The sequence below is a fragment of the Mytilus trossulus genome, chromosome 4 (assembly GCF_036588685.1).
Source record: "Mytilus trossulus isolate FHL-02 chromosome 4, PNRI_Mtr1.1.1.hap1, whole genome shotgun sequence".
NCBI lineage: Eukaryota > Metazoa > Mollusca > Bivalvia > Mytilida > Mytilidae > Mytilus > Mytilus trossulus.
Window position 1 is genome coordinate 72,262,832 of NC_086376.1, and position 20,320 is coordinate 72,283,151.

General features: G+C 32.2%; 1 protein-coding gene across 1 annotated transcript; it reads right to left on the reverse strand.

Annotated features, from left to right (window-relative positions):
• Positions 1-10,864: 10,864 nt before the first annotated feature.
• On the reverse strand, positions 10,865-12,421 carry LOC134716796 (uncharacterized). The gene is made up of 2 exons (XM_063579803.1): positions 11,971-12,421; positions 10,865-11,304 (listed from the first exon to the last, which is right to left on the reverse strand). Exons 1-2 carry the CDS (start codon positions 12,419-12,421, stop codon positions 10,865-10,867), a joined length of 891 nt encoding a protein of 296 aa, XP_063435873.1.
• Between the last annotated feature and the right edge of the window lie 7,899 nt (positions 12,422-20,320).

Sequence of the window (20,320 nt, forward strand, 5' to 3'; positions counted from 1 at the left end):
TTCAAGAGCCATCAATTTTTGTTTTAAAATCTCCAACTAAAACAAACAATTTTGGCACATCCGAAAATCTTGTTGTTGTTCCACATACTGGCAAGGTCCTTGAAGAGTTTCAGGAGAACTGGATAAAAACTTGGAGTGAACTGGCAATTGGATCAGTTATTAAGGTATGTGGTAAACTTGGAATTTTAGAAAATTTGGATGAAGCATCAAACAAAATTAGAGTTATGTATTACAACAAATCGAAGAAACAAATAGAGAGTCTACAATTTAACATTGATTTGAAGAAAAGCAAGGCAAGAATATTTGTGTACTGGTGTGATCCACGAAAGTGTTATTCGCCTCAAAATATAATTACACGGGCAAAAGTCGAAATCAGAAATTCAAAATTTACGTCAGACTGGGACTTTTGCAAAAATTGCGTGATGAAATAACTTGCAGAAATATAATCTAAATGTGTGTGACAAGGCAAACAATGTCTAAATATTAAGAACTGTGTGTCGTACAATTACCGTCTCTCGAACTTATACTGTCACTGTATGTCATCGCATTGTATCCAAAGTGTAATCAGGAATTCTTGTTTAATCCGTTACTACTGTTTTATCTGTACGAGGATATTATATATGATCATTATTTAATAAACAATTTTATGATAGTTTATCAAATATTACCTTATCAATATGTCTTGATCTTTTTGGGTAGATAAACTAATCCTAAATACCAGGACTAAATTTTGTATATACGCCAGACATGTGTTTCGTCTACAAAAGACTCATAAGTGACGCTCGAATCCAAAAAAAGTAAAAAAGGCCCGATAAAGTACGAAGTTGAAGAGCATCGAAATTATCTTTTAATGATAGTTATTGCGAAAACGTTTAATGCGAGGTGAAATAACTTTCTAATCACCTATCAAAAATAACTTTTTCTTGAAACCCCAGTTTTTAGTGGGGCTCATTCTAACTTTTTTATGCTGTTTTGTAAACGCAAATTATCTCCCATCAAAATGACATTAGAAGCGTGTGTAGAAAAAAAACCATGGCAACATATCCAGTTTAGAAGTCCATCGACCGAAGAGTTAACACGTATTGGAATTTCATCTGGTTTCATTTCGATATCTCTATAGTGCCTCTCAAGATTTTGTGAGATAATTCGATGTTTGCTATACCACTGTTCTTCTCAACGCATTTTTTGACAATACTACTATTCCAATCAAAATGAAAATTTTTGCAGTGTTTTGAGAAATGATTTTACGTTGTAGTCACGTATTGTTTGTGAAACAGTTTATGTTTTAAAAGCACGAATTTTCTGTATAAAGTCAATACATATGTGGACTTTTGAAGCCCTAACTTTGTTTTACTTTACATACATAAATGAAAGATCCAAAAACTGTACAAATACAATACGACATGTTTATGAAATGATGGCAAAACGTTTTGTTGACAAATTTTTACTCGTTATTGCAAAAAAATGAGCTTTTTATATCTAACATTTTCTCCCTACCTAGTTTACCCCTATTACTCATGATAATGTGGACAGGTCATTGTTATTGAATATAACGTAATTTGATTGGATTTAGTTGTTATTAGTTTCCCTTAAAACTGTTTAAGCTTTTCATTCTCGACTATTGATTAAATTAGAATATGCATGAATGAGACACTAACTAAAATGACCTTCAAACTGGACACTGGATAAGTCCATGTTATGTTTTGTCAATGAAAGTATAGGTATGGAAGGTAAGAATTGCTTATTCTCATATTTTCACAAAATTTCCCAAATACACCGTAGATGGATCATTTCTTTGATAGCCAATTGCGGAGAAAACAGACAAAGTTTACAAATAAGACATTTTGTTCCAATCAACAGGTCAATTTTTCGAAGAGAAATGCCGAAATAAATTTTACGCACGGCTACGCCAGGTAAAATTATTATTTATTTTACAAAAAAAACAAAAAATTTCAGTCTCAAAGGCACATTCTCATTACAATCAATCTCAAATTAAAGAAGTCATCAAAGAAAGTCAAAATATGTCCGATCTACCTATTTTTAGACAAAAAAGTCAATATGATCGTTTTAAAGTCAATTTCGTCTACCTCACAAAATCTTGTTAGACACTATAACAAATTGCAATTTTCACAACTTTCAATATTTTACAGAAATAGCCTGTCTTTTTACATACGAGGCATTTCAATGAATATTTAAAAAAAAAATGAATTTAATAATTCAGATTAAATTTTTAAGTTAGTTTTTCTATTTAAGATAAAGGATACGGACAATGTTCTGAAATTGAATGAAGAATGGTAAATTTCAGTGAGACCATACGCGGAAAATCAAAATAAAGTTCCACGAAGTCACAAAAAAATCCCTACTTTAAGCTCTAGATCCATTATTCATGTTATTGATGCAATATTTGAATAAGAATAATACTATTAATAGAAATTGTATGGATGTATTTTTTAGTTTTAAAGAATTAAAGTATGTGAAGACATTTTTCATGGAGGAGTGTTGAGATATTCTTGTCTATCGAAAAGATGTCTTGAATTTATATTCCTATATGGCACTTGAAAAAAACAACTAGAAAAATTCCAGTGTTTCTTTCCAGGTCCTCTCAATAGATAAAATGACTAGTCTCTAAAATCATAGGTATACTAATCAATATACATGTAATATTAACCTGATTTTATTTTGTCATTGAAAGTTGTTGAAAACTGGACATAGGGATTACAATTTAATGACAGCAACGATTAGAACTATTTGTGTATAGCTTTATACTTGTCTATCCCAAATTCTTGTATTTGGTTTTGGTGTTATATTTGTTATTCTCGTTGGATTTTGTCTGATGCTTGGTCCGTTTCTGTGTGTGTTACATTTCAGTGTTGTGTCGTTGTTCTTCTCTTATATTTAATGCGTTTCCCTCGGTTTTAGTTTGTTACCCCGATTTAGTTTTTTGTCCATGGATTTATGAGTTTTGAACAGCGGTATACTACTGTTGCCTTTATTTATATTTCAGAAGGAAGAAGATCTGAATGCTTTATGTCATGAATGCAAATGCATTATGTTTGAAGTTTCCGCCTGTCATATCTAGATTTTTCATGGTTAAGCGATTGCTTGAAAATAATATTTTATATGTTTTAATGGATATCTTGCAAGATCTACCTATCCGTCAAACATGACTCCTCTGACCTCGAACTCATGGTATCAATTTATAGTTTTCGTGGTTAAGTCCATAAATTAGTTTATTGAATGACGACAATATTGAAATATACAACGTGCAAGTTTCATCTGAATTTAATCTCATTTTCAATTTCAATTTGATTGACTGATATTGTCCAATTTTTTATCACGTCAATTTGAATCATCATCTTTATTTGTTACGTCAATTGAAATTATTTTCTTTATACCATTGACCTAATAAAATAATAATTGATTTATATAGTGTTATTTAAAAAAAAAAACAGTTTCAGACTAAATATCTATAACATATATTTGATTGATATTGTTCTCAAATTGAATTTGAATATAATAATATGTAAAATAACAAAATCAGGATAAATAAAGTCAACAGTTGTATACCGCTATTCAAAACTAATAAATCCATAGACAAAACACAAAATCGGGGTAACAAACTAAATCTGAGGGAAGGAGACAACACTTTGGGCCCTTAATGCTCTTCAACTTTGTACTTGTTGGCCTTATAACTATTTCGATCCGATCTGAGCGTCACTGATGAGTCTAATGTAGATGAAACACGCGCCTGGCGTATTTAATTATAATCCTGGTAACTTGATACTGTAAGCACGTTGATATATATCTACGAATAATGTGCTTGTACCGATGAAGGATTTAAAGTTTTGACTAGTTTGTGATATTGCTCCGGTGTAATATCTTTTCCATAATGCAGTGATTTCTTTCGTTAAACCCAAAAATATTGTTACAACTCAAACTAATCAAGGTAAGATACTTAATTAACAAAAAAAATTATTAAAGAATAGAAATGGGGAATATATATGAAAGACAACAATCCGATCGATCTAATTTTACATAATGTTTGAGACATGTTTTCATGGAACAACTAGTAGTGCATTGTTTTTGTTGTAAACTTGTCCGACCGACCACATATAAATCGTATTAGGTCACTAGCACAATTTGTGTAACGAATTTATCTTACTGATTATCTTAACATGTGGTTTTTAGACTAAATTTATATCCAAAGTAACTAAACCTTCAATATCTTATATTAAGAACCTACTTCCACCTGTTTTTACAAAAACAAATGATTACTAGTATTTCAATTGTTTGTAAAACTCTTGAAAGGTCTTTCCTGTAAAAGTGATGTTTTCGTCATGTACTTTGTTCGACCTTTCGTTTGATATACGACAAGCATACCTTTTGAAACTTTTCGCTTACATTTTTTAGATCGGAATTATAATAAATGTTACATAGAGTAGATGAGCTTTCATTTGATATGCGACAACGCCATGTTCTAGAAAGTTTGATTTTTGCACTTAATAACCCTATCCAACTTTTTTTTGGATTTCCGGAATTTGATATTTCAAATGTACACATCATGTCCTTTCATTTGATATACAACAACCCTATCTTAAAAGAAAATTTGTTTGCACTCAATAACCCCATCCAACCCATTTTTGGGAGACGACAATTTGAAATTTGAAATGTACGCTTTATGATCTTTCATTTGATATGCGACAACCTTACCATCTTGGAAATTTGAGTGTTTGTACTAAATGACCCCACCCGTCCCGCTGGGATGAAAAGGGGGTTTACAATTTTCATTTTTAAGTAGAATTTATTAAGACCTTTAATTTGATATATCAGATGACCCCATTTGACAAAGTGCAAATAATGATGCAATATCAACTATATAAATAGAAGTTATGAAACTTACAAAGTCAATGAAAAACTTGAAAATTTCAAATTGAATTTTTGGTGAGTTTTTTTCATGGAATGTTTTTGGTATTTGGTCAAACATATAACTATGTTTACTTCTTCAATTTCTAAAACATTTTAAGTGGTAAGCTCTTGTTGATTCAGAAATACATGCCTCCGCTCGCAAAACTTCAAACTGCATTATCTCTAAAACGACAATAGATATCTCAAATCTGTTAAATGATAAATGATCTACAGTTAAAGGACAATATTATAGAATAAGAATTGGGACAATTTCAAAGTTCACCAAGGTTACAATTAATCATCAAATATATGATGCAATACCAAACTTAAGAATCGTAAGTCGCAGAGACATGGGACTATGGCACCATTCAACTCAGGACCACTTAACCTTTCAACTGTCAAAAGGTCAAGGTCATTGTAAACTGTGAAAGTCAAGGTGAAATTTCATCATGACTTGACATTGACCTCAAATTGAAGGTCTTGAATTACAGATCATCTTTGCAGTTTATAGTATGTTGATATCTGTTACCTTTAAAAAGATATACACACAATACTATAATTTTAAGAATCATCCCGTTGTAACTTTTAAACATACGGTTGGACATTTTTAGGCTTATTGTATAAAATGTAGAGCTCGTCGAGAGAAACATTCAATACACAGTATGTATGCAGCAAACTCTTATCGTTTTCTTAATATGTATGCTTGAAATTGCAGCGTATTTTTTTTTTGCACTCAGTGACCTTTGACCTTGGGTGCAAATTGAAGGTCACATGAATTAAAGAATATTAGTGAAGGTCCCAAGTCTCTACGACTTCTGGTTCTCGAAATATAATTTTTCTAAAAATTTACAATTTTTCAAGGGGAATAACTTCTTATCAGGGTAAATTACCTACTAAATTTTTATGTTTATTAACATTGCCATCTGTTCCTGTACATGCTGTCGCTTTCAATTCTATTCTATCTCTAATACTTTTTAAGAAAAAATGCAAATAAAAAAAATGCTTCAAGGGGATATAACTCTCAAAGGGGATGATGAACTTCTACACAGCCTCATCTGGTAATACGTCATAATGAGATCTATCGATGGTCAATATTTAGTCTTGATGACTTCAATAGAAACGGGGGGAGGGCATGTCAAAAAAATGTTGGAAGAAGAAAAAACATGAGAAAAACAATAAGGTCTTTCCTCACGTAGGGGAAAGACCTTAAAAATACAATTTGTTAACTTTGAATGTGTTTTATTTAATTTATTTCAATCTTTCATCATTAATTTCCTTCTCTGTTGAAACTAAATCACTGTAACAAACTAATCCGAGGAATATTTCAGGGAAAATTTTATGTAAAGGCAGAAAGTTTTTTTTTATTCATTCATCATTTTAGAATGTTTGATAAATATTATTTAGCTCAAATAATTAAAGTTTACAACATATTGATCGATTAGTCAATCCATTTCAAAAGTAAAAAGCTAATCTATTTTCAGAATTCTACCATTTACTCTTTTTTTCAGATCATATACTAATACATCATCATGCATTATTTTTGTAAATCATGAGCAAACGGAATCAAAATAGATGGCCGTTATAACACCACAAAGGTTCTCGGAGTACAAACAAGTCTATGAAGTTTCATGGCATTGCAGTAACTAAACCAATAAAATCTATTTCATTTGCTGTTTAGAAAATTGCAATGTGCCCTGTACTTTGAAATTCTTTTTAATGTCTCAACAGAAAGAACCAAGATAAGCTATTAAATTGAAAATGGAAATTGGGAAGTTATTAAAGAGCCAACACTCCGATCGATCTTAAAATTGAGAAAAGAAAGTGGGAATGTGTCAAAGCGACAACAACCCGACCATTAGAGCAGACAACAGCCGAAGGCCACCAACGAGTCTTTAATTTAGCAAGAAACTCCCGCACCTGGAGGCGTCCTTCAGCTGGCCCGTTAAAAAAATGTATACTAGTTCAGTGATGATGGACGTCATATTAAACTCCGAATTATAAGTGATTCAATATTAAAGCCAAAATATGCATTCTTAAATGATCTGACAACATTAGTGTAACTATATTCCTTCTTAATAAGTCTGTTTAAAGGTTTTGTAAGTTTTTGAAGTGAATAATGACATTTTTGTGCTTTGTAAAGAATATTACCATAAAAGATTGGATGCTAAATACTTGCGTATAAGATGTCTGCATGTTGAGTTATATTTACGAATTATTTCCTTATACCGATGATAAAATTTAGTAAATGTTTTGACTAGTTTGTGATATTGAAAACCCTGATGTAATAACTTTTCAGTAATAAATAAATTTCTCTCGCTAAAATCTAATACGTTGTTACATACACGAGCGAATCGTACAAGTTGAGATATTTAAACACCATGAGAGGGTGACAAGGGAACGTTAACATCTTTAAATGGATAATTAAGGATAGGAAATGAAAAATCATTTCTTTTATCATAAATTTTAGTATCAAGCTTCTAGTTAAGATAAGTTTAAGACATTATATCATGTAAAATTTGTAGTGCATTGTATCGGTTGTTAACTTATCCTACCGACGAAAAACTAAGGATTTTCTTATGCCAGGCATAGATCACCTAAGCGGCATTTGGCTTTTTTTCAATTTTGGTCCTCAATGCTCTTCAAATTTAGACTTGTTTGTCTTTATGAATATTTTTATCTGAGCGTCACTGATAAGTCTTATGAAAACGAAACGCGCGTCTGGTGTATTTTAAAAAGAATAAGCCTGGTACCTTTGATAACTATTTACACCACTAGGTCGATACCATTGCTAGTCGACGTTTCGTCTCCAAGGGTAACACCAGCCAAATAGTCAGCACTTCGGTGTTGACATTAATATCAATGATATGGTCATTTTTATAAATTTCCTGTCTACAAAAGTATGACTTTTTTTCGAAAATCTATGTATTTCTTATTCCAGGCAAAGATTTCATTAGCTGTATTTGGCATAACGTTTTTGGAATATTAGGATTTCACTGCTCTTCAACTTTATAATTGTGTGTCTATAAGCCTGGCACATTTTGCTAGCTATTAGCATGTGGTATTTAGACTTATTGTCTATCAAAGTAACTGAGTCTTCAATACCTTGTATTAAGAACATAATTTCATTTGCCTACACAAAATCAAATGTAAACAATACAACTTGTAAGCTTAAAGCGTGTTTTATGAGTTTATTTCAATTATAATCATAAATGTCCTCTTTTGAAACCTTTCAGAGTTTCCTTCAACACCGTGTTGTTTTTTTATAAATAGACGTGCTAGGGAAGTATAACTCCTTTATTAGCCCCATATGGTAAATAAACTCATCATAGATATCAGGACTAAATTTTGTATATACGCGGCCAGACGCGCGTTTCGTCCACAAAAGACTCATCAGTGACGCTCGAATCAAAAAAGTTAAAAGGGCCAAATAAAGTTGAAGAGCAGTACGGACCAAAGTTCCTAAAAGTTTTGCCAAATATGATTACTTTCCCCATAATTTTTAAGATACCATATATCAAATATATATAGTCACCACGTGTAGTCCTTTAACCAATTATATTCCCATCTATAGGAGGTAGGATAATATAAGCTACATAGTGTGATAAAGACCTATACGGGGTACATAAATTCAATATGGATCAAATTCGAGCTTGTATTTACTTACTACTTATAAATCGTATTAGGTCATTAGCACACTATGTAACTGATACTATAGAAGGACAATATATATCTACGTGATGCAATTTGTATAAAAAAGTGGTCTGTATCAGATAAACTTCCGGTGTTAAAATATAATATTAAAAGGTAGATGTGGAATGGGATGTAAAAGCAACTGATCATAGTTACCAGGATTGCAATTTTATATATGCGCCAGACGCGCGTTTTGTCTACAAAAAAAATGTTGAAAAGGCCAAATAAAGTATGTAAGCATCTATCAGAAACCTATGAGGAATTTCCACAAGGTTTGTCTGTATTTTTTTCAGGGAAAACAGGAACATATTGTTCAATTTTTTCTCATAAACCTAATCACTCGTGTGCGAAATTATCAATTCAATCTGAAAACAATTTACTAAAGAATTTTTATTGATCATTTTTGGCTTATGTTTTCCTTCCGCCTAATGTCAGATTTTTCAGGACACTCAAAAACATATCATCAATTGTTTAATATAGATATTTCATTTTTTTAAATAGAATTTCAAAAGTAATAGTATGTTTATCATATTAGAAAGATATATTAAATATGTTACTCACTAGCATCTTGTTTATATATATATTTATATGATACATGGTCAAAATGGAAGAAAAAATCAAAACGAAATGACATGAGAGGATACAATTTCTTTTGATTCAGTAGTTGTTTTCTTAATTATAAACATTGGAGGAAACCATCGAGATTTAAGTTATCACAAACTTTGATCAACATTGTTCCATTTTTCACGTTAAATCACACAACAACGACAACTTGGTACGCGTGATTTTTCATGATTTAAAAGCGTCAAAACATTGACAATGATCTACTAAAGTAATCTTTATGATAGTTAACGCAAGAGTTGACGAAACGAACGGTTGAAAGAGGGAAAATACAAATCGAGAAGGAAGAAATACAGAGCCAACAAACAATAAATGAGGGAATTGCATGATCTCCAAAACAAGGCCCAATTTGATAGGGTAAACGCCTTCACCCGTACATGCATTACCTTTCATGTGATTTTACACTCATTTAAAATATCCAAAACGAAAGTATATAACATGCATATCAGAACGAGAATACACTAGACCGACACGATGAGTTGGAAGTTCAACGTGCTAATTATATGGTAATTGTCCATACATATGTTTGTTCACATTTCGACTCCATGTTTTTGCTCCTACTCCTGAATACGGCATGCTGAGTGGAGAATAAGCAAATACCAATTGCCAAGTTTTCGTTTGTTCCACACTTTTTTTTATCACTTTTCGTGTGCACAGGTTTGTCGGTACTCAGAGTAAACTTCGCAAACATGAAGGTAAACTAGTTGTTTGATGTGATTACACTTCACCATTTTTCTCCACAAGTTTTATCAAAGGTCAAACAACTAGAAACAACTGTTGTAATCATAATTCTCGAAAGAAATATTTCTGTTCGACATATGTTTTTAAAATTGAGTTGTTTTGATGAAGAAAAGAACTCAAGTGTGGATCTCCTAGATAAAGTCATTGAAGAAAAAGCCCATTAAATCTGACAAAGTCCACCAAATCGCAACTTTATCAACAACAGAAGAACATTGCGGGTTCAACCTGATGTTAAACCTAGCTAAACATATAACTTGTCTCACAGTTGCTATTAAGGTCCATTATCTTCTACTTTATATTTGTTTGACTTTCTTTACTAAGTTGATCTGAGCGCCACTGATGAATTTTATGTAGACGAATTGAACGTATGGTGTATTAGATTATAAGCCTGGTACCTTTGCATGTCGGAATGTCATATTGTAATGTTTATTTGTGTATGTCTTTGTACTGAAGTTCTTGCATTTATTTGTGCTGTAGTCATGTTTTCATTTCAAGAATATGTTTAACATTGCGTTAGAAACGCGAGGTTTGGCTAGCCGCAAACCAGGTTCAACCCACAATTTGTTTTCTAAAAATGTACTGTACCAAGTCAAGAAAATGGCCATTGTTATATTTAAGATCGTTTATGTGTGTGTGTGACATTTTAGTGTTGTGTTTCTGTTGTGTCGTAGTTCTCCTCTTATATTAGATGTGTTTCCCCCGGTTTTAGTATGTAACCCAGATTTGTTTTTCTCTTAATCGATTCATGAATTTCGAACAGTGATATCATACTGTTTCCTTTATTTATACTGACAGCATAAGTTGATATACTAGTAAAATATTCATTTTTTTAACATACCAAACAAATAGTTCAAACGCTTCTGTTTAGGACTTTTATTGCTAATTGCTACGATTCTTTTAATATGTTTTAAACTGAAAGTAACCACCCACCAAAAGATGACATTCCATATTTATCACTCATTATGTCGCCTCTGATTTCTCTTGTGGAGTGTGTTCTTACATACACTATGTCACCTACACCGAGTTCAGAAACAGTGGACCATGTCACCTGTTCTGAAACGCAGGCGTCTGAGACGTCAAGAAAAACGGCCCCTTCAACGTCTGCATTTTTCACTATTTCAAACGATGCGTACGCATTGCAACCCATATGAATGCTAAATGTGAACACGTAAACTCCTGCTATTGGAGCGGTAAATATTCCGCTGTATTGGTTATATGCACCTTGTACGTTCGTCTTAGCGTTGTCAAATACTAGGGTATGGTGAGCACTTGGTGCATTCTCATCATGACTCAAGACCGCATAAAATGCAACAGCCTGACCTGATAGAGATTTCTTTCTTTCAGCATCTAAAAGACAATGTAACACTTTAAATTCATAAATGAACTCAAAATAGCCTTCACTAACAATCCACATTTATAATTATGCACCAAATTACACGTAATCTGTTAGTTGTCACCGCATTGAATTGTTTTCTCTTATTTTTTTTAGTGTAAATTCACATTGCGATAAGACGTGTCACGGTACTTGTCTATCCCAAATTCGTGTATTTGGTTTTGATGTTATATTTGTTATTATCGTGGGATTTTGTCTGATGTTTGGTCCGTTTCTGTGTGTGTTCCATTTCAGTGTGGTGTCGTTGTTCTCCTCTTATATTTAATGCGTTTCCCTCGATTTTAGTTTGTTACCCCGGTTTTTTTTTGTCCATGGATTTATGAGTTTTGAACAGCGGTATACTACTGTTGCCTTTATTGAATCAAATTTTCATGATACTAAAACGAAATTTAAAACTAAAAAAATGCATAAAATATGCAATACACAATGTCTAAAAATAGTATCAAATAAACTCATCATACTGTTGATTCTTTATTTTCATGGGTACCTATTTTTGTGGAATATGAAAAACTATCCTTGTGTTCGACCTACGTGTATTAATCATCTTCATCTAAATGACAAACAAAGAAAATAGTATAGTATTTGCTCAAATGAAGAGCTTGAATAAAACGTATTCTTACTTGAAATCACATCATTGACTGGTTCATGAACGTACTGCATTCCTAAACCTGGCTTACTGGATATGTTATTATCATGCAATTTCGAACCAGTATCCTTCATAAGAAATTCTGCTTCATTGGTAGGGACACTACTATCATCATTTGATTTCAAAATTTCAGCTTTGGTAAGCATTTTCGACACAGTATCTTTGATGAATATTTCGAAATCCGACGCACTCAAATTTTTGTGGCCGTTTTTCTGTTGAACTTTAACATTTGCAAGTTGCATTTTCAATTCTGTTATTTCCATTTGTTGCATCTGTACAGTTTCCTCTAACCGCTGGTTTTGTTGCTGGACTTGATTTACTACCTTTTCTAATGCATCAAGTCTTCTCGTCTGGTCTTCATTTCGATTCAAACTTTCAGCATGACATACAAGAAACAAAAAGAACAAAACAACGGAATTTCTCATCATTAAATTGCCAATTATCTTAGGCTTCTTCTAATATATACATGAGCAAAAATGATATGATTTTACTGTGTCAAGGTTTTAGAGCGCAGATAAGAACTTGTAACAATGTAAATAGAACTGGCATGCGACAATATTATCAATTTGTATAACCTTATTAGTCATCACCCAGCAAAAAGTCACATACGCTATATTTCCACGGAAATAATGTATGAACAAAAATAAAAATTAATAAGCTAATTCTATCGCGGTTCTTACCTAATAGACAAAGAGAGGTGAATCGTATGGTTTGATATCTGTGCGCACCGACTTTTAACTGGAGTTATAAATTTGGTGGACTATTTGTCTTCGAGGGTATCATTATATTACCTCAGTAGTCACTAGCTCGGTACTGACATGACTTATAACAATCTTTATAAAATTGTCTGTTGATACATATAGAAATTAATAAGGTTTTAGCTACGTCTAGAAAAGTTAGACTAGACAGACCTTGTCTTTTTAGGTCATATAGCTCATTATATGTTTCGGTTCTTATACATAGTTGGATTCCAAATATTTGGTCTTGAGCGATCCTGGTGAAGGTAAAATCAGAAAAACGCTTCAAATGCAGGAAATTTGTATAGAGTTGTTTTCTTATTTTACAGCACTCGGTTGGTACTGCTGTTCGTAGACTACCGGTACACGTTTGTTATGCGTATGAGGGATCAGAATTGTAAAGTGAAGGTACCAAGGGTATCTTCAGCTCATGATCAGTGGCCAGTCAGTACTAAGTTAACATGATGATTTAAAAGCAAATTTTCATAAAATTGTCCGTTTAGACATTTGAAATAATGAAGAAACAAAGGTTTCAACTCTCATTTAAAAGTTAGATGAATTTGATAAGGTCGACATTTGATTTTTATGCAATATTAAAAGGTTTTTTTTTTGTTTTTGTTTTTTTATCCCAAAGGAACTTTGGTTCTCGGCGATCTTCAACTTGGTAGTTATGGCTTTCAAATTTTACATCTGAGCATTGTTTTGTGTGGAGGTAGCGCGCGTCTGGTGTATAAAAATATTTTAAACCTGTTACCTTTGATTGCTATTATTCGTTTGTTTCACTGTCCTATATTTTCTCTCATTTATCTATTTATTTATTGTAACCTTGTCGTGTAATGTTTTAATTTTAGGAAAATGGCCATTATTACATTATAGTTCGTTTCTCTTTGTGTAATGTTTCGGTGTTGTGTCTCTGTTGTGTCATATTTCTCTTATATTTGATACGTTTCCCTCAGTTTTAGTTTGTAACCCGGATTTGTATTTTCTCTATCGATTTATGAATTTTGAACAGCGGTATACTACTGTTGCCTTTATTTTTTTTCTTTCCAAAGACCACTTAACTTTTTTATCTGTATTGGTCGAAATCTTTCGAAACTTAGAGTCCTCAGTACTCTCTATATTTCGTACATGTTTATTGACTTGCATTATGTAGACCGAGTAAAAATTGAAATCACAAAATACTGAAATCAGAGGAAAATTCAAAACGGAAAGTCACTAATCAAATGGCAAAATTGAAAGCACAAACACACTAAAAATAATGGATATCAACTATCATATGCCTGACTTGGTACATTCAATTTCTTATGTGGAAAATGGTATTTAGACCTGGTTTTATAGCTAGCTTGTATGCCAATCGCATCGCATCACATTCCCTTATTTTGACGACAATCTTAATAAATTCTCATTACATTTTATCTATATTCGATAATATTAATGAATACTTTTCTTAACACAAAACTAAGATAACCAACAACTGTCGTTGGAATCGGATTTTATATTCTATTGAAAGAACGAGAATTTCCCGTGCAACTTTCCAGAGATTATAGGCATTCCATTACATAATAAGCAAATAAAAGTCTTTATAAGTATCGCTTTTCAAATTCAAACCACTAACACCATTTCAAAGTAAAACTATCATTATTTTTTCATTTTCAGTTATTGTGGTCTAACTGAAGACACATTAATAATGTGTATCTGGTGCTTTAGTACCGTTAATATTATGCTACATCTAAGTCGATACATATTCTCTGACATTTAAGTTTAAAAATTATCTGATATAACTCGTTTAAAATCGTTGATAAAAATAAGATCGAGAATGGAAATGGGGAATATGTCAAAGAGACAACAACAATACCATAGAACAGACAACAACAGAAGAGATCAACAGGTCTTCAATGTAGCGAGAAATTGACGCACCGAAGGCGTCCTTCAGGTGGCCCCTAAACATATATATATATATAACTCGTCTAAACATCAACCCAACAATGTTAGATCTGTTAGATGCTCTACAATAATAAAGCTTTCAGTGGTCGTGTGTTACCTTTCCTCTTCAGCTTTAATCTAGCGGCGTACTACAGTACATGGTATATATAAGGCATGAAGATGTTATTGTTACAGATCAGCTAAATTATCTATAGTTAAGGATCCTACAAATTAATGTAAGATACAGTCACAGAAAATAATTATATTCATAAGTACGTCTGAGTCAGTGACAACTCTACAACAGATGTATCCATCGGATCGTATATATATATTGAGAAATAAAAAGTCCTTGGTACAGAAAATATAGTTTAATAGTAAAAATAAAATAAAAAATCACATCATAAATCGAACATTGTTTCTGTTAGCGCTTTCACCGCATCTCCTGTGGTTCATCAGACAGAATTATTATCGTTTATAGTAACGACTTTTGACGTTACGTTATAGTAACGTCATGCGGGAAATGTATATATCTTACGGAATTTCATTAAAGGACCGAATTTCACTTCCTATTCAATGTCGGCTTATAAGTTCAAGTTCAAGTTCAAGTTTAAGTTCAATAAAATATTGTTCCTTGGCTTCACGGCGGAATTTATCTTCGGTCCACATCTTAAAAAAAGGGATATATTTAAAATTTTCCCTTTCCACATCGGTCAAAGTGTTCAGAACAGGGAGAATTTCGAATTGATGGGTTCTTTATCTGCTGTTGATGAACTCTCAAGTGGGACAAGTTGCACAATAAATGACGTTTTCCGATTTACAGTTCATGCTTTTATTCGGTTTGATTACTGTGCCGGATTTCAGAGTTTTACTTTGTCCCACTTCTAGCATTTCGCACGTTCCACATCTGGGATCCCCGCATTTTTGTATTTCTGCTACCTTTTGGGAGCCGTCGACAAGCACAAATCTGAATTGTGCTCGTGTGAGAAGTTTCTTCAGATTTGGTGCTTGTCGACGGCTTCCAATAAGCTGTGATTAGTGACAAGATCTTTCATTTTCTTTGATTTATGAAGAAACACGTAAAAACCCTTTAGCAGAATTTAAGATCTGGTGATTACGTGGATTATGAGTTATAACAAACGGAATAGATTGTTGTTTATCTTTTTTGTCATCCCTTGAAACTGTTTTTCTTAGTTCAGCGACTGGAATGTTCAATGCATTTTTAATTCCATTTTCAATTAAACTGACTGGGTAGTTTTGTCTTTTCAGATAATTTTTCAATTCCTGTAGTCTCTTATCACGTAACTCCAAATTAATTACTATTGTGGATAACCGTCGGGCTAAATTAAAATGAATATTTCGTTTGGTATGTGACGGGTGACATGACCTAAAATCCATATGCTGATGGGTATTAGTGGGTTTACAGTATAAGTCCGGTATTATTTGCTCACCTTCCTTGATAATATTGATGTCTAGGAACGGGAGTTTTGAAGATCTGGAATCGTAAGTAACTGATGAACCACAGGAGATGCGGTGAAAGCGCTAATAGAAACAATGTTCGATTTATAAAGTGATTTTTTGTGGGTTTTTTTTAACTTTTAAACTATAAATATAACTCGTCTAAACATCAACCCAACAAATTTAGATCTGTAAATTTGCTTTCGCAAATTTTTGGTTCTTCCCTCGCCGGGATTCGAATCCATGCTACTGTGATATATATATACTAGTTCAGTGATAATGAAAGCCATACTAAACTCCAAATTGTACACAAGAAACTGAAATTAAAAATAATACAAAACTGACAAAGGCCAGGGGCTACTGACTTTGGACAGACGCAAAAATGCGGCGGGGTTAAACGTATGTATGAGATCTCAACCCTTCCCTAAACCTTTAGCCAATGTAAAAAAGTAAACGCATAACAATACGTACATTAACATTCAGTTCAAGAGAAGTCCGAGTCTGATGTCAGAAGCTGTAACCACAGAAAATAAACAAAATGACAATAATACATAGAAAACAACAGACAACTAGCAGTTAACTGACATACCAGCTCCAGACTTCAATTAAACTGATTAAAAGATTACGTTTTCATCATATGAAAATAAACTCATCATAGATACCAGGACTAAATTTAGTATATACGCCAGACGCGCGTTTCGTCTACTAAAGACTCATCAGTGACGCTCGAATTCAAAAAATGTTTAAAATGCCAAATAAAGTACGAAGTTAAAGAGCATTGAGAACGAAAATTCCTAAAAGTTTTGCCAAATACAGCTAAGTTACAATACTTCCCGTCAGGGATTTAGTATCATACCGTCATAACACATATGAGAAGAACATAACCTGTGTCTTGCCAAAAACTTTTTAGCAGTATCTCTAAAATTGAGAATGGAAATGGGGAATGTGTCAAAGAGACAACAACCCGACCAAAATAAAAAAATACAACAGCAGAAGGTCACCAACAGGTCTTCAATGTAGCGAGAAATTCCCGCACCCGGAGGCGTCCTTCAGCTGGCCTATATTAAACCTTCAAAATTTGAATCTGATTATGATTTTACTGAAACATCAACGAGGAGACGCGAATTTTCGCAATGATCATATAGAGAGTAGTCATTTTAAACCGTTTATCGTTTTAAACACAAATGCTTTTTTTTTCATGTCGGCTAGGCAAAGGTTATTTTGATCAATTCATTTGAAGGACCCCTTATCTAATTCCTTTTTTTCCATTATCTGATTGAAACAAGCCTTTAAGTTTCACGTCTTTTAATTAATGCATCAATGCTTTATTTCGAATTAAAATTGTTCTTATCGAATATTTACTGATTATCTTTAATACTATACTTGTATATTTGCCAAAGTCAATATGTATTACATGCACAACGATGATCTAAAAATAGACGTGGGATTTTATGTTGATTTTTCAAAAGTACACATGTATATCTGAATTGAACTGACACTGTAGCGCTGGGAACATATTCAATGACAAATTAGGGACGACACCAAAATATCGATGTAGGATATCAAATAGTTTGAGAAATCAAACAATGAAAGAAATCATGATCAGTAAATCAAAACCTGGAATAACCTTCCAACTTGGATATGTATTCTATGTATGCATGCTATCCTGGAATCTTGCTACATAGAAATGGAAAATTTAGGGATTTCAGATTTTCCCCTTGCAAGCTATTCCCAATTTTTAGGTTTTTTTATTTTATTTTGCAAGATCATTGACGAGTGCGGAATTAGATATATCGGAAAAACAAAGAGAATGAAGTATTCAACGTGATTGACCCAAAGACTAACTATGACAGAGTTATATATAACAATTGAGCATTACCTATGAAACTTATATTGAGTATATATGGTACTAGTAGGCAATTAATGTGTACGGTAGATTAAGTGGAAACAGAATACATTTATAAATTGAATGTGTAACTTTAACTGTCGACATTACGCTTAGTGAGATGTTTAGCTAGCTATAAAACCAGATATATTTTTCCATTTTCTACATAGGAAAATGTCTATAACAAGTCAAAAGTATGATATTTGTTATCCATTTGTTTGAGCTTTTGATTTTGTCATTTGATTACGGAGTTTCTGTTTTGAATTTTCCTTGGAGTTTAGTATGTATGTAATTTAATATATACTTTTGCCTTAAATATAACTTGTCAATGTAGGATTACTGCGGCTAGTTATAGATATATTTTAGGTCAAAATAACCTGTTTATTACGACCATTTAAAATTATCTTTTTTACAAGTAATTGACTCATGTCTGTATCTACAAAATATTTTCGATGACAGTAGGGCAAATCGAATTGGTACTAAATAGCCCAATTACAGTTCACAGATGATGCACAGGTTTCATATTCATTCCATACCTTTTTTTATCATTTCCCATTAACCCTTGTATACCATTCTCTATTCAAATGTCCCTTTTCCATGCTGTGAAAAGTACAGATCATGTAAGTTAATATCAGTGACCAAACGAAGGCATTTAATTTGGAATGAAGGAATTCTTTTCTCCAGCCTGGCGCTGATTTGTTTTTACTCTTTTGTTTATCTATTGTCAGTGTATCAGCGCTATTCACTGTTAGTTTAAGACATACTCTTAATAGTCTAAAATACCAAATTATTAAGTTTACTCAGTCGCTTTCAACTTGTATTATCCTTCGATGATCTTATTATGAATTGATAAATTGAGATCTAGTTAAAGATTTAAATTTCAGATTAAACTGTTTAATTGTTAAAGTCATAAGAAACCTCAAATAAAAAAAAATAATGCAAATGTTTTTTATAACTCAATGGATAGCTTTCATTATAAAACTTATGTACATATACTTTTTTCTGAAGAAAATTCTTTAATTTATTCATTTTTAGAAGAAGTTTACTTTATTTTAATTGCTTGCTTCCAGCAACCAATTCCCCCGACATATTTTCCGTATGCAAAGTGACCTCAGTGTAACCCATCTCGTAAAACTTCGGTGATCACAATACGCATGGATGTCCTTAAAATAAACTATTATCTGAATACACATGTTAAACACGTGCTCTTTTTCCATGCATTTTTGTTTATTTTTTGTCGATTGTTGACAAACAGGTGACCATCGTTAAACTTCGTCTTCAAAACACGAACTTTAATTACCTGCCATATTTTCACAACAACACTGACCGATTGAAAAAAAAATTGACGATTATACGAAATTTACAAGAAAAAAATGACAAATTCGTGCACAGAAGACTAAGTTTATGATGTGTGTATGCATTGGTTCAAGAATTGGAAGAACATAATTTTTCACCGGTCACTCGTTTCTTATGACTTTAAGCTTTTTAAAGTGCATATATAGAAATGCAATGTGACTCAGCATTGACGTACTTGACAACAGATGTTTTTTTACATGTTGGCAGTAACAATGTATTATGACATGACAATTAGCATATCTTCGATTTTAAATGCATTGATTTTTATATTCTACAAATGTTCAATAATCTATAGGTATTCTTATTAATTTTATTCAATTTATACAGTTAGTTTTGTCTTTATCATTTATGTACTAGCAACACTTACTAGTCATATGATAAATATATTTTTGACAAAAAACAGAGATTTCTATTCAGTTTCTTGTATATTTAATGTAATGATACATTAAGCTAAATGATACAAATTTTCGGAACATCGGTATTTATTTGCTTTATAAATGTTTCTTTTTCTTTTTTTCACAATATTCATGTGCACGTATGCGTAGTAGTAAATTTATTGTTGTCAATCAATTACAGAAATCATGTTTTATATCAATGTATACCTTAAATAAAGGCAACAGTAGTATATCGCTGTTCGAAAGTCATGAACGATTGAGAGAAAAAAAAAGCAAATCCGGGTAACAAACTAAAATCGAGGGAAACACATCAACTTAATCACATTAAACTACTTTCCTTGACCAATATTCTATTTATAGCAAATTAAAAGGTGGTCAATTCAAAATGTTCAGAAACAATTATGGGATCATACTTTGTTCTTTTTAATGGCACTTCGTTACTTCTTCATCGTCAACTGAGACTATTTTTATTAAACATTAATGTCATTTCTTTTTATATTGAACGACATATCCCTATTATTGCAATACAAATTTAGTTTGATAGTTCATCTTTTTTATATAGATTATAGAATT